General features: G+C 43.5%; 1 protein-coding gene across 1 annotated transcript in view; it reads right to left on the bottom strand.

Moving 5' to 3' along the window:
- The window catches only part of LOC142768590 (uncharacterized), a 39746-nt gene extending 26106 nt beyond the window's left edge, over positions 1-13640 (bottom strand). Inside the window, exons 1-4 of the mRNA XM_075870595.1 lie at positions 13557-13640; positions 12866-12984; positions 3260-3340; positions 978-1076 (exon numbers count right to left, since the gene is read on the bottom strand). Coding sequence (XP_075726710.1) covers positions 978-1076; positions 3260-3340; positions 12866-12971 — 286 coding nt within the window. The 5' untranslated portion in view covers positions 12972-12984; positions 13557-13640. The remainder of the gene's footprint in view (positions 1-977; positions 1077-3259; positions 3341-12865; positions 12985-13556) is intronic.
- Positions 13641-16325: the final 2685 nt, after the last annotated feature.

Genomic DNA, 16325 nt, shown 5'->3' with positions numbered 1-16325 from the left:
ATCCCTTCTTTTCTCTGCTCCTCACTCTTATATAACTGATTTTGACCTTATGTACTTTATCACAGCGCTTTCTGTGCTATTCCATAGAGCTCTTAAAGAAGGGAAGGATCTCTTCTTTTTCTCACTGTTGCATAGCAATCTCAAAGCCGACTTTGCAGCCCTGGCAGTGAATTTGGGGGCGTCACGCATGTTAACAACAGTCCAGAAAGCACTATGACAGTGCCATTCGAGCCCTTAGTAAAAAGGTCTCCATACGGCTATGCTGTTAATAGCCTCCTGATTTTGTTAGTGTTTCTCTCTCTCGCATCACTCCTCAGCATCCTCACTCACCTTTCCTGCCCCACATTCACATTATCTAAAACCATATTTGACAATTCAACACACATCTATGCTACCCATACTTGTTCGCCCGAGGGAGGCCAACCCACAGCCTATAGATGACTTGAGGCATGATATGAGAGCATGAGCCCCTTGGGCACTCCGCACACGAAGATAATGAGTCATCAGTGTTTTTGGCGGCGCGAGAACTACGCTGAAAAACTAGGATGCCCAAATTTACGTGACACTGAAAGTTCCCCTGATATATTTGGTAATGGATTTCGCGAGAACGCACATTTGATCGTTGTGGTCATGAGACCAGGAAATGATGCTGGGATCCGGATTCAACACGTTGCGATGTCGTTTATGGGTGAGTGTAAGCATGGGGAATGATTTGTCTATTTTGCTAAATTTTAACCATTATGTCGTTTCGTAGAACGTTATTTTTTTCTTTTTCAGTTGACACCACAAAGATTGAAAGCCTAAGCTACCAAATTCCTGCGAATTTGCACATGTAGTGCACCGTGAATTCTCACATTTCAGCCAAAGTTATTTACACTATTATTCATAACTATCAACATGTGAAATAAAACCAGGTACTACTCCAGATTATAGTTTTGACGCGGATGCAGTGCAAGTAGAGTAAGCAAAGTACGTACGATGATGGATGAAATTAGTAATAGGCCGACCTCGGCGCCCAGCAAGAAGTTCAGTTCTCACTCGCTGAACCCACTCCTGTGGCCTTCTTGTTGTGGCTCCTAATAAGAAGAGAAGAAAAATAGCAACACAATTAGGTGCATTTTTTGCCGATAAACTGCACAACCACCGTCGCCGCGAGAACAGAGGGCCGCCATTTTGCTGCACTCGCAACCTGTCATAGTTCTGCCTGGATTATAGTATTGTGTCTCCGTGTTACAATTCAGGGGATTGTTGTCGCTGTGAATCGTTAGTCGGTCTCATGGATGGTTATGATTGAACAGAAACGATGATCACTATTAGCCAGCTCGTGTTTCTTTACTACTGTTTACACTTCGGCTTCACTCCTTGGACACGTGTACCGACTTGCCAAGCGTGGGAAGAAGGAACGTGGCAGATGGAAAAGCGGGTACAGAGGAAGAGAAAAGAGCGAGAGAGAGAGAGAAATACAAACTAATATTTCTTGGCAAGACGGGATTCTAAACCACGTACTAGAGATCCGAAGGCTAGCGCCAGAACCATTCGAGAAACAGGCACGCTATCAGAGTAGAGTATAGACTTTATAGTAAAGAAATGAGTGTGATAAATAATAGTAAGAATGCTGAGGAGAATTTCGACAGTGAACAACTGGTAAACAAGGATTAGATAGAACCCCTCATAGCGTAGAACGAATGAAAAAGGGAGAACTGGAAAGGCATAAGCAAAACTTGGAATCAAATAGGGAGAAAGAAATACAATGACAAATGAAAAAAGTCAGCAAGCGAGTGAGAAGGAAAGACACAGAGTAAAAATAGAGAGATAACTATTGAAAAAGAAAAAAAATGAAACAACGAAAATCAAGCCTTCTACAAGAAGTGATTGAGGAAGAGTGGGGGGAACCTCCATTGCTTATTGGTAAAACCGTAAAACATTCGTCCGGACATACCAATACACATATTCGCCCAAACACACTCAGACACTGTAGATCACACGAGTGGTAGACGCAACGCCTTGCCCTCATAACTATCGCCACCGAACACTGCTGTGAGTTGTCAAAGTGACGAACGTTTTGTAGTTCTGTAATAGCTCCTTTCCTTATTTCTTTTTCGTCGTGGCGGTGGCGTTGTCGTGATAAAAATGAGCACAGCGCGAGCAGGTTATTTCATCTCGCAGAGTTGTCGTGGCCTTTCATGTCTCCTACAACCGGCTGCTGATGAAAAAGACTGAAGAAAGTGAGAGAGCGCGGTGTAAGCGAACACGGCATAACATTGAACTACAGCATGCGTCGGAGTAATGTGAGTGCCGTGGGAAAGATAGCGTTAATATTCACGGCCATCTGGTGGTTGCTCTGATTACTATAGCGAGTGCAATGAACTAGAGTGGGACTTTCCCTGAGCAACAAGAACTAATGCCTAAATATGGCCGATGATAAGGATATACTGCCTGATACGAATGCGGAGCGAAGCTTTGGTTTGACGCAATGCCATCTGTATTTGAAGCTGTGCATTTCTGCAATACGTTGACTATGCCATTTATCTCCTTGCTGCCGATACGCGTCTGATGCGTTACTTATCAACACGTATTCTGTGCATTTTGTTGATGCTGTCTCTTACTGTGCAGTACGTGGAAAGCATTAAATCATGCACTGGTTGTGCTATTTTGATTGTGTTGAAACTGGCTGTTTTATTACTCTTTTGCCATGATGTTTTAAGTATCGCGTTTTTCGACATGACATGATGCTTTTATAGAGTGCTTTTGCAATTTGCTTTAAAGCGACAACGCAGCTACGAAGTGAAACACTCGACTTCCACGCATAAATCTCAAGTTTTTAAACTTCACTCAATCAAGCGCCATTAAAGTCCAGGTCCATTCGAAATCTTCTCGATTCCTGTCACATCTGTTGGTTACGCAACCGATGGTAGCCATGACAGCAATGGCGATGGTGACGCCCTTCAACGCAGGCACGTCTGTAGCTCCACTCTAAAAGAAAAAAAGTGAAAAGAAGGAGAAAACCAAACGAAAACCGAGAATGTCAGGAAGAGCAGCACTTCATTGATGTGTGGCATGCTAGTGCACAGTTGCCCTAATTACAAACAAAAAAATTATCTGGTGAATAATCCAAAAACTTTTAGCTGGAACTGCTCGGAATAGAAATAATAGTTCCAATCACTATACTTTTTTCTAAACGAAGAACGCTAACTTGCCGTAATGTGTAGTGATATGCCTTAGGCAATAAGACAGGTAACAAAAACGAGGCAATACACACCTTCTTCAGGTATCGTAGAAAGACGTCGGGGTGGGCGCACCTTTATTCTTCCTTGCAGATCTCTCGGATAATGGTCATATACTAAGGTAAAAAAAATAATCAACCTTAGCTGAGATAATTTAGTATATGAGGAATATAGTTAGCAAGAATTATTTACCAGAAGAATAATATACGATTCTTTTTCCTCTGAAAGCTTTTAGGGGACCTGGTCGACAATATTTATTTGTGGACATTGCGCGTCATTTCTTTAGTTGTATACGAGCAATTCATAAAGACTGGGTTCTGGGAATCTTTATTGTTAGTCGGCAAACGATGTCTGCTTATTAATGTTAAGAATCGTGACATTCACGAAGCTGACACCATGGTGTTGCGTCTGAACAATCAGTGACTGACGCACTCCAATCCGCAAGAATACCAGCGAAGCGAGTGGAAGCAGGTTGTCTTGAACAGAGATGAATGGCAACGAGTCTGAGATGAAATGTGTGCGATCATTCCGTTAAAATTACGCCAGCGATAGTACTCGAATCTTGAATGCTGCATGCATAATAGTCATTGCGGGTTACCGCTAATAGTTTTATGAACGGTCATTGCCCTGTTCACTGCTATCAGTACAGAGTGTGTATAGCTGTAATTTGACTTTCTGTTTCGGGGCTACAAGTTCGGCCAGATGAAGAGTTATCTTTTGGACACGCTGGCTGATACCTTCTTCAACGTTAACTGGTGAAGGTGTTGCTTCGTTCTCAATCAGAAAACCCGCGTGAATAGATGACTCAAGCTCAAGCCACGACCAAGGAAACGCTAAAGAAAACCCACTTGTCGAACAGCGACACGTGGAAAGGACTGTAGCTGGAGTACTGGCTGCTTTTCTATACTGGAACGCAGCCTGATATAGACTGCACCGATGGTTGACACTGCACTGAAGCTTCTCCGGCAGGCCAGGGAGACGTCGATTTTCTGCAGTTTATCAATTGCAGAACCTGAAGGCTACATCAAAGCATAAGACTGCATCAAAGTGTTCAATGCCTGGACCATTGAAGACTACCTACGACGTGTCTAGCTTGTTTTGCATTGCAAAATAGTGCTCCAACCTGGTTCGAGAATCAAGAGTCAACATTGACAAGGTGCCCAGCCACATTGACGAGCGTGGTCCGCAAATAGAGGTCTGAGGCTACGCGTGAGACTTGCGTGCAGATGCGAACGAAAACGTTGCGACTCTCAGAAAAGGGATGACCAACCTGATCTGCTCTATAGGCTCTGTCATGTGATGAGGAAAAAAACTTCGCTTTGGGATTTGAGGAATCAACTACGAGCTCTTCGATTAGCTGACACGGGACCCACGTAGGACCATACAGGAATTCTAGTCGAAGACAACGGCAATCTAGAAGCCACTGAAAATACGCAGCAGACAGTACAATCACCTTGAAATTTAAGACAATGTGGCTCTTAATGTCTTCGACTCTAGTGGATGGTGTAAATAATACGACCCTTGCCGTGCGAGTAGCTGCGGAAACTCTGAAGCCTGAAACAACGTCAGTTGTGGACGTTTCTCGCCGCGAAATTGAATAGTCACTGAGCATTTCTCTGCTAGTATCACCACAGCTAAAAGCAAAGGACTATGCTGTAGCAAAATGCTAAATGCTTCGTCACCAAACACCAACACAGCCGCTAGCGTCGTACCGCCCTCGGGTAAAGCAACGCTTTCCACAGAATAAAATACACTTCTGTGACCCCCTTGACTGCCCCCGCTCGGCTACCACGGCACGGAAACCAGACACGGCTACCACAATTGCCAGTACGACAAAACGAGACTACGCGGCTTTGCTGACAACTGTTCACGTCACGAACAATGCGATAGATGGCGCGGCATTGCCGACTACCTGGGAGGCGCACGATGTACACTCCAACGGCCTTCTGCATTGCCATCACACAGCTGCTACAACCTAACAGGGATGTGCAAAAAAGGATAGCTAAAAAAAGAAAACTAAACACAGCCCACTCTATCAACTGAGAATTTATTGCGAAAACATACATATATACGACTACACAAGAACATGTGTTCAAGACATAGGGACGTAAGCAGGCAAAGATTGTCATAGAGACGCGCTTCTGGGAAATCGAACTCAACTGCAAATAACGGGAGCAAGTGTTTCTTGCACCGCCATTTTTTGTCACGCACCACCGTTAAGATTATTTACCAACTCGCTTTGCAGTCAATGATTCTCAATTTCTATATCTTACCACAGCACCGTCTTTACACCGCTCTTATTCTGAGCCGATCCGCAAGCCCTTCTCCGAGTAAAAAAGGAAAGCAAATGATGGAGGCGCGGTTCCCATTCGACTCAATACGAAATATACTCCGCCGGGTGCGATGCCTCGCCAAAGTCTTAACAACAGGCCGCAAGTTGTGCTGAGCTCATATGCCGCCACATTGTGGCCACCATAAGAGCCGAATCAGCTTACCAAGGTGACGTAGCCATGATCCAGCACCCCAACCCAACCGGAATGCAGGGCGAAGCGAAGTTGGTGTCCCCAAAATTATTATTGAAGGGCACAACGTCGTCGTTCTCATCAATACAGTGGCCGAATATACAATCGCCAGTAGGCATTTCGCCTATGTTGAAGACATCTATGGCTATTGTGGAGGCCTTGAAATCTGCAGTCCTGGAAATCATCTACTAACGCTGTCTGAATTCTGAACAGCAATAGTTACCATCTACAACAGGATTTATTATTTGAGCTTTGTTATTCTATAAAACTGCTCGAGGATTGTGATACCTGGGATTAACTTCTCAAGTCAACGCTGCGCCTTCATCGACCTGAGGTCTAAGAGAAAAACACTAACCTCAGACAATGCACTGCCAACCCCCACCGGACGCCAAGGAATTTCACATTCAATGTTGTCGAGGAGCCGGTCAACGTTCTGAATGTACTCCACGTTATCGCGTTCTTCAGCACCAAAAAAAAAACGCTCAGACTTTGAAGGCGTTATCAAGGGTGACTATGCATTGCTTGCTTATGAGCCATGAAACCTGGGTGGCAAGAGGCATAGCCAAGCATTTGGTTGGCAAATCGGTGGTAATTATCACTAACTCCATCATTATCGTCAAATACAGCCATCCTAACATTAGTACGACGATCGCTTAGAAGAATAATTTCGTGAACGTCAACATCGCTTTCACGCTCGTAGATGCCCCCAACCAATTGATTGATTTGATTGATATGTGGGGTTTAACGTCCCAAAACCACGATATGATTATGAGAGACGCCGTAGTGGAGGGCTCCGGCAATTTAGACCACCTGGGGTTCTTTAACGTCCCAACCAATTGAACAAGTTGAGGTCTCCATCTGACTTCGACGCCAACCCTTGCCTTTCTATGTGCGTGTGACACCAGGTGGTCCAAGAACTCTTTCTCGTCATTGTCAAGAATTTCACAGAACCCAGTCGCGAAACATCGCATCGGAACACAAGGAGACCGATTATTTGTGAGAGCCCGTATAGACACTCAACACGCCAGCGTGAGGCCATCAAGGAAGAGTTCGGCGAAATTATATGCGACAACGTCATGTGGCTGTTCAAATGTGTGTGGTTGTGTCCCGTGGTGTTCGTGAAGAAGAAAGGTGGAACCTTGAAACCTTGAAGAAAGATGGAATCTTTTTTTTCTGCATCAATTTCGGTGACCCTTAACAAAGTCACTAAGGAAGACGTGCACGTCCTTTCGCGGATACGCAAAGCCGTGCATGGACTAAAAATGTAAAGTATTTTTCATCAATGAACTTCGAACAGGCTCCTGGCCAATCAGAATCACCGGCAGAAACCGAGGCCGCAGTTGCTATGTTCGAGTTCATAAGTGCAAACCAGAAAATGTTTGATAGATAGATATGTGACGTTTACCATCCCAAAACCACTTTATATGATTATAAGAAACTCTGTAGGGGTGGACTCCGAAAATTTCGACTACCTGGAGTTCTTTAACGTCCACCGAAGTCCGAGCACATGGGCCTATGACATGTTTTAAGAGATTCAATACGTTTCTGTTTATAGCACGGGAAAAAAAACAAATGCCGCGTTTCTTTACTGCAGAATTACTGCGTGCTCATGATTGTGGTTAGTCCTTAGTATTACAAGATTTCGTGACAGGCTAAGTTCTCACCCTATGTTGCAGTGAATGGTGCAAGCGACAAAACAATAAAATATGCACATACTTTGCGTATTAGAAGAATAAGTGGGGACCACCAAAGTTGAAGTGTTCCCTGCAGGTGTTGCGAGAATTTTTCGGGCCTTTGCCAGGCCTGCGCGGAAGGTGCAGTAAAGTCACAACAACTGCTATAAGAGCAGCCTTTACCAGCCTTTTCTAAACACTCACTGGGTACATTTTGCAAGCACATTTACTGGGTACATATTACGGCAATAATAGTAATATTATCTTGTTAATAGGTCAGCGTTCACCATGCGATGTTTCGTAATTTTTTTGAGAAGTGGATTGTACACAAAACACTTGTAATAAACATTGTGCGATTGTTTTTGCAGTGGCTGATGACGATGAGGAGTTATGCCTAAAGTGGGGGTGTGCTACAGTTAATATGTGCTCAAGAAGAAGCTGTTGTAATGGGTTGGACCACTGGACGACCAACTTGTTACGTTATTCGCATTGTGCGACGCCTCGTTGTTCTTTTGCTATTCTAAAGTGTTTTATTAGTCATAGTAACATGATTCCTTTCCAGACATCAGCACTGGCAAACGCAAGTTTGCGAACGAGTCCCAAGCGCCAGCTTGGCACAGTGGTAGAATACTAGGCTGGCGCGCAGCGGACCTGGGCTTTAGCTCTACTGCGTCCTTGATACTGAATTTTTATTGCGATAGCAGTTATATTGCCACTCCAGGCTGAATTTAGCCACCGGCGTCAGCGTCGATGATGGCGTTGCTGTAACTCAGCGTATATTCATACGTATCTATGTATATCAAAATCCAAGAAACAAAAATATCCCGAAAGAGACTCCGGCACGCGGGATCAAACTAGGGTGCTCTGAATCGTAAGTTCGAGTTGTTAAACACTGAGCTACCGAGAAACACATCCTTCAAAGTTCAAATGGCAAGGTATCTATATGTACGTCTCACCATTGATGGCGGGCATCTCCGGGGAGGGGCAACTATTGTATTTCCAGCCTTACTAGCAAGATGGCGCAATGAGCCCGCGTCGCAACATCGTCACGACGCAGCGGCTGCGCTCTCATTTCCCACGTGCACTTTGCCCGCCAGAGCAGGGTTCTACGCTTACTCGCGCGCCTTTCTCTCGCCATAGGGAGGATCGTGCGTCTTGGCTGGCGTTCGGAGTTTATTGGAATGATTCTGTTTTAGTTAGTTCGCTCACAAAGATCATGCAATCAGTGCACTGTCTCGGTTTGCGAAAAGGTCTCGCTTTTCAGACACAGCGAAATAACAACTGAGACGCTCATTCGAGTTCGTCTGTACCTGAGAGCACGTTTTGTGCGTCATTTGTGTGTGAAAAGCGTGGGGGACGTTTCGATTTGTTGGCAATTCTGCGCATCACATTTCAATTTGTTGCTACCACGTTCATTGCTTCGGCTTTGCGTGAAATCTAAGATTTTTTGAATCGTGCGATGTGGTTACGGACACCAGCGGTGGCAGACAACTACGGCGCCACACGTGGCCCAAATTTCAATCTCATGACAGCTTTCCCTGTAAAATAGCGAAGTTCTTTCTTTTATGCAATATAATGCTAGCAGTCATGCTCTTTCTACAGTTGTTATCTTGTTTGCAGAATACCATACATGCTGATATATCTTGCTTTTTTCACACAACTATTCGCGATTTGGTTATGCTTTTATTCGGTGTGTGACTGCGAGTTCGTTTGTTACGTTCAGTTAAGCCAGAGCAACCATAAAACCGGTCCAGTCTTTCTTTATCCCATTTATTCCTTCCTTACCTATGCTAAGGATTCATTATTTAGGCGAATGCTGTAAAAAATTATTCGGTCTTCGAGTGTTGTAGTTTTGAAGCGACATGTGTGAACGTATGACAGTGCCTGACAACGTATACTCAGTGATTATAAAGCTTCACAAAACATCCCCAAAAAACTAAAATACATTTTGTGCGCGGCTGTCTAATGTGACTTTCTCTCAATTAATCCGCACTTTTTTCGACGATAATATGAACTTTCACAGAAAGTTGGCTTATTCATGATGCTTTTTATTGTTTATTATGTATCAATATTTATTGTGTATCTTTGTTATATCTTGCATGTTAATATTTTACCCTATTCACTGCCTACTGCTGTCCTACCACGAAGCGACTGCCGCCTCATAAAGCCACTGACTGTAGTACCTTTTTGTGAGAGTTGCTATCTTTTTTTTCTTGGAAAGACGAATAAGCTCAACCTGGTTTCATTTGACAGCTACAACGAACCTCTCGTTCTCTTAAGATTTGCTTTAAAAACTATTTATTGAATTATGAAATGTGCTGCGACAGTTTTCGTAGCAAAATACTGAAAAACTCACGTAACCTGATCTTCCTTTGAAATGTGGCTTTACAGGAATTTTTCGCAGAGTGATGTGAATGGCGGATAGGATACTCTACATTCCTGTTAGGTCCTGGTGATGTTGCGTTACGTTGAGTAGGACCATGAAGTTTCTTGGAAAAGCACTAAGGAGGAAGTCACAGCAGGTACGAAAAATAACCGATGTGGTGTACTACGCACGAACACTTTTGCATTAAAATCGTGGAATTTATCATAACAATTGTTCAGACACCTGCGAATAACTCCTTGCTTCAGTCTACTAAATATATTATGCGGATGCTCAATCATGCACATCCGCAAACCATATTTCATAAAAAGAGCGACTAACTTATTTCTGCAGGAGCAAAACAAAAGAGCAACTGGTTGCTCAGGCATTTTGGTGTTTAAGTGATTCAAAGGGATATTGTCGAGTGTTCGCGTACCAAGATTCCGACAGGCAGAAATGTGTCTATCAGAAATGCGGGCTGAATTTCGCACAATCTGCAAAAAGAAGGTCAGTTTCTCGTTGTCATGACGATGGGCGCATAATTCATTTGGAAGACAAAGATATTTCTATTTGGGTGTTTTCGTTTCCCGAAAATTTTCTTCTGTAGGCTGACTTCATTGTTGGCGCTAGTACTCTTCAAAAAGACTTTTCACAAACTTGAGCGAAACAGAGCAGATGGTTCATAGGAGTCCGTTGCTGTCCAGCACAGGGGGGAAAGAACAAAGAGATCAAAAGAAAAAAAAACACAGGGTCAAGGAGAACACCACTAGGACACATGTGCGCCGGTTCATTGTACACTTATGAGCAGTATTTTGTTGATCTTAAAAAAAACCTAGGTACCTCCAGCTACACGGGGCTTTGCTGACCTGCGACATTTCCTTTCTCCAACAATGAATAAGATGAGGAAGCTGTAGAGTTCATCGCTTGCGAACTTCAGCTCTAGTTTAGTAATTACGACGGACAGACAGACAGAGACAGAACTTTAATGAAGTCCTGAGGAACACTACTCGAAGGAAGTAAAGCCGTGGGCCGCTCCCATTCCGGAAGGGGTAGGCCGTGTCCTGCCCCCCTGGGGAGCCCTAAGTCGATCTAAAAATTTTCAGCTTCTGAGTTTAGAGCTCCATTCTTTTTCGGACATGCACTGAAAACTCTGAAATGAGGGGCGCTGACAGATAATGTGGTCTAACGTAGATGTGGCGCCACATGCTGGGCATGTTGGATCAATGCCTTCAACGATCTGGCTGTGAGAATGAAGACTGTGATACGACCTGGTTTGATTCATGCAGAGGGTAAATACTTCGGCCCTCCAAAGTTTCATAAGAGGAAGACGCAAGACCCTTCTGTTCAGCTGGTAATGTTAGCACACCTCGTTGAAAATCCGGATAACAACCCTAAATACCGGTACGTTGTAGTCTGAAGATCCCCAGGACTGCCCAGCATGACAATGTTGCGTAGTCGGGCACGAACACTCTCAATTAAGTTGGCCATGGAGGTTAGATATTATCCGAGGTGAGGCGGAAACGAAATAAAGGCGTGTTCAGAAATATCCATATGTCGCGAATTACTTGAGCAACGCATAAGAAAACTGAAATCGAGGCTTCGACGGAAACTCGCTGGTTAGAGAATGTTTGAGTAAAATGACTAGTATGCCGACAAAAAGAGAAGAGTACATTGATCTTTAAGCCTCAGGAACAGAAGCATGAGTCACAATCTTTCATTTTTTGTTAGCTTTTTTTGCCGACTAAGAAATTGTGAAGAAGGCTCCCGTTATGGGTGCTGAAACAGCACTGAATTTTTGCAGTTGTGGTCTTTGCCCTCGTCTTTTAAATAAGCGACAAGGAATTGAAGTTAAGCAGAAGTCAATTTTCCGGAGATAGGGAGCAAACTTGCACCCTCCGGAAAGTACATTTAATTACTTACGAATTCAGGAGCAGTTGCAGCCACTTTCCAAGTTATTTTAGTGGGGGCTTGTGTTTCTCTTAACTCTGCGAGTGTTAGCCGGCGCCTCTCACAGCCATAACAGAGAGTGTGCAGTACCTTTAAAGTCGAAGTAGCTTATGGTCGAGCCTGTTTTTTCCTTGCGCCGTACACACGGCCACTGAATTTGCGCAACAGAAGGCCCGAGTTCACATAGGAGAACACTAGAGGTCCCAGCGCAGCTCCATTCAATATGAACCGCGCAGGCTCCGCTCATTCTCCTTTCGCCTACGCCACCGTACAAAATAGGATAAGTTCCACTGGCATATATGCTGCTGCTACCGGTGCGGAAAGCAGGGTTGGAATCACTGCCGCAAAATGACAGTGGCGGCAAACCGACCCCAGAGCTCTTTCGAGGCAAGTGGAAGCGTGCCGTAAACCGCGCCATGCCTCTTCTCAAGAGAAGGCTCGTGTGACTGCAGAGTCGCGCGAACACAGGCAAGCTGGAGTGACGCCTCATCACCAACAATAAACAACTATACCTTTCGCCCAAATCGCCCATAACCAAGGTGCACCAGAAAGATCGCATTTATGGGAAACGCAACGTCTCCTCCACCTTCTTCGCATGCCCATGAGGGTTGCCTTCTGGGAAAATGTGTGTGATCAAACGTCAAATAGAACGGCATATTAACGTCAGCTGGAAGTTTACCGCTTAACGCTTGTATACTAAGACACCAAGTGTCCAAGAACTGGATCCTCACTATATATCGACAGAAAATGGAGTATTGATCAAGTGCTTCGTTTTCTTGTAGACGCAGCCTAATCAAAGCATCAATCTTCGTATCTATAGAAGGAAAGGCACGCTTGCATGTTTGACTTGCAGTTTAGTAAATGTAACATAAAAGAACATCAAAGAAAAAATATAGATGTCGGTGCAAAGACAGCTTGTGCCACTCAGGCACCACACCAACAACATTCGAATTACGCGTCGATTGTTTAATATATAGGCGCCCTAACTCACAATAAATATTAACATACCTAAAGCCAAGTGTGTAAGCATTTTTTGGGGGGACCTTCAGCTGGTTGTGTAGTGAATCACATAAATCTGAATTTATATCAGAAAACGTGCTCACGTTCGACCAAGCAAGAGAAGAAATGTGTACCAACCTAGTTTAGGGTTTACAGCAAGCACACAAGTTGGTCCTTGGTCTAATGTAGAGAGATGAAAAAACAAGCCCAGTAAAATGACGACGTCTGCTTGATAAACGCGCATAGTTACTTGTTATCTGAAACAAAAATGTGCTTCATGATTACATTCGCAAACTTCTACATCTTTGCCAGAGTATGTAGAATAGACTATAAAAAACCTTCGTTGAGCAGCGATATTGACATTGTTATTGGTGGCTTAAATCTTGGATACAACGGTGGTGGACTGAATAGTTAAGCAAGTTAAGCGATTATTTATGTGTCAAAGATGGCGCGAATACAGCGGGGTGATATTTTAGCACTTCGAATGGCTTGCTGGAACTCAGTTGACACAAAATTTTCTTGACATAGCCTTTTACACTTTATATTCACTTAGACGCAACTGGCATGCTAAATCACTTGTCAGTTTGCATTCACATGTATCGAGGTTGTATAGCAGCTGAGGAATTATAGGCAGATCATCCTATCAGCTAACATGTTAGTACTAATACTTTTGTTGATAATAGATCCATGCTTTGTGTGGTCAGTGTTTCTATTTTAAACCTGGTTCTGAGCTAAACAGAGAAAACAAAATATGATCAGAGATGACGCATCATTCCTCATATTATAATATGTCAAGCCCTATTTCGCAATGAAGTATTCCTAAACTTACTTTTCACTTCATCTTTCTCATGCACGCTGGAAAACATGTCAGATCGTTAGAAGAAGTCAAGTAACCAAGACGATCGGAACAGTCTCATGATAGACAGAACAGAATGCTAAAGGAATGCGCGAGGTTACGTAAATAAAATATATTAATAGGGTGAACATCTATACAGGCTTTGGAAAAAAAAAACACACGCCTTTCTTTTAATCACAAAGCTTTTTGCTATCGCCGCTCGTACCATGAGATCATCCTGCAGTGTAATTGCATATTTCACTTGCTAATAGGTAATGTGTCTTGGTAACTGATCACTTATCACAGAAGCAGCGTCATTTCTGGATTTGTCATATAATGTACATATTTGGCGATAAATTTGGCATCTTCACGCTAAGCTCTTTGTGGGTATATTGAGTAAGCATTCTTTTATTTATTTATTTAATATATCCTCATTGGTTCCGTAAGTAACTTCACATAAGGTGTGGGCGACATAAAAAATGCGGAATCAAAAGAAGTAATGGTCAGTGGCGTATAAACTTTTCACACACACACACACACACACACACACACACACACACACACACAGACAGACACACACACACACACACACATATATATATATATATATATATATATATATATATATATATATATATATATATATATATATATATATATATATATATATATATATATATATATATATATATATATATATAGGCAGGCATGGTGGTTGAGTGGCCGTAGCGTTGCATATAGTCTAGTAGATCCTCCGTGAGTGGTCACAACGTGGTTTATTTCGACGTTTCGGCCTAGAGTCTGGCCTTCATCAGGAATAAAGATACAGTTTGTCGGTGCTCAGCTTTATACAATCTCAAATCAGAGGGCAAGGTAAGAGGGAAAAAAAGAAAAGAAAAAAAGAAAAGAAAAGAAAAGGAAAGAAAAAAAAGAAAAAAGAGAAAAATAATATACGGTGAACGCCCCTCGGGTGCCCCCCTTCCACTTTTCCCTCCACTCCCCCCCATCTCTCTCCCCCCTCTCCCCTTCACCTTTCTGATGTCAGCGGTCTGTGTATGTTTCCGTTCACTAGCGCATTCCTCCCGATCAGACGGTCCCTCCTGGCACTGGCGGTTCGGTGTGGGGCAAAAAAGAGCTTTTCAGGAAGTCCTAAGCCTTTAACTGCTCGAGGTCCCGTAAACAATTCGTCGTAGAAGGACGGGGGCCGCGTATTGTGGCAGAGGCTGGTCAGCGGGCATTTTAGGAAGTTTTAAGCCTTTAACTACTCCGCGCCCTGTCAACATTTCGTCGTAAAAATAGGGGTGCCCCGTATTGCGGTAGGCTGTGCAAGCGCGTGCAATGCGAATTCCTGGCCCGCTTCTAAATTACGCGTGTCGTGGGGGCCTCCCGGCTGTGCACATGGTTGCTGTTGGGCATGTCGTGCATGGCACAATTGATTGGGTAGTAAAATAAAACAGAAAACAGACGACAGCTGCACTTAGGAAGAGTAGTTACACTTGGAATTGTTTTAGGTTGTCCAGTGCCCTACGCAGCTGCAGTGCCGTGAACTCAGTTACTATTTTCATCGTTGCCGTTATTGTTTTCTAATGATTTAATTGCTGCAAGTGTACCAGGATTCTCATTTATTCCTCTATCGAGGGTGTTAAATCGGTGGATAAGGTATGACTCTCGTTGTTCACGTTCTCGATTTGATTTAAATCCCGTCTCTAAGAGCGTTATTGATAGTTTGTCGAATGCATGGTCGGGAAGATTGAGATGTTTTGATAGAGGTAGACTTGGGGCTGATTTCGCATGGGCTCTGTGATTATTGAAGCGAATCCTAAATGGTGTTTCTGTTTGTCCGATGTACTGCATACCACACACGTTGCATTCGAGTAGGTACACCACATTAGAAGAATCGCATGTTAGGTTTCCTCGTATGTTAATCGAAAACTTGGATTGCGTGCTGGTTGCTTTGTCTGTTTCTCGCATCGCCTTACATACAAGACATCGTGGCTTTAAGCAAGGGCGGCATGAATTATTGGGGGGTGATGTGTTAATTTGGGAGTGGACAAGGGTGTCTTTGAGGTTACGTGGTCGTCGGTAAAGGACGCCTGGAGCTGATGGGAATGCGCGTTTCAGACGTTCACTTTGTTCCAGAATGTTGTAATGTCGTTTAAGGATTTTGTTTACATTGGGGAAGTTTGTGCTGTAAGTCAAGCAGAGGTTTGTTCGTTGTGGGTCTTCTCGTGGTGGTCGCTTCATAAGTAAGTCATCACGCTTTAGTTTTCTCGCTTTTTGAACAGCGTCATTAATTACATGTGGGGGGTATTTTTGTTGCTCGAGCATAAGTTTTAGCCTCTGTGAGCTCGTGTCAAAGTCAGCGTCTCTAGAGCAGATTCGCTTAAACCGGTGAGCCTGGCTGTATGAAATACTGTTTTTACAGTGGCGTGGGTGATCGCTTTGGTAATGAAGGTATTGTTGTCGATCCGTTGGTTTGCGATATAGGGTTGTAGAGAGCTTCTCTTCTTCTATCGTTATGGTAACATCAAGAAAATTTACGGTAACTTGCGAGTATGTGTGTGTGAAGTGTATGTTCGGGTGTACAGCATTGTAAGTGTCTATAAAGCTGAGAAGTTCGTCCTCGCTGTGGGTCCAAATAAGAAAGATGTCGTCTATGTATCTTCTGTATAACATTGGTTTCAAGGAACTTTGTGCGAGAAATTCAGATTCTAGCTTTCCCATAAATATGTTGGCATAATTAGGTGCCATTTTGGTGCCCAT

The sequence above is a fragment of the Rhipicephalus microplus genome, chromosome 8 (genome assembly GCF_043290135.1).
Source record: "Rhipicephalus microplus isolate Deutch F79 chromosome 8, USDA_Rmic, whole genome shotgun sequence".
Classification (NCBI taxonomy): Eukaryota; Metazoa; Arthropoda; class Arachnida; order Ixodida; family Ixodidae; genus Rhipicephalus; species Rhipicephalus microplus.
The sequence above is the reverse complement of the archived record's forward strand: the minus strand, read 5'-3'. Positions and strand labels throughout refer to the sequence as shown.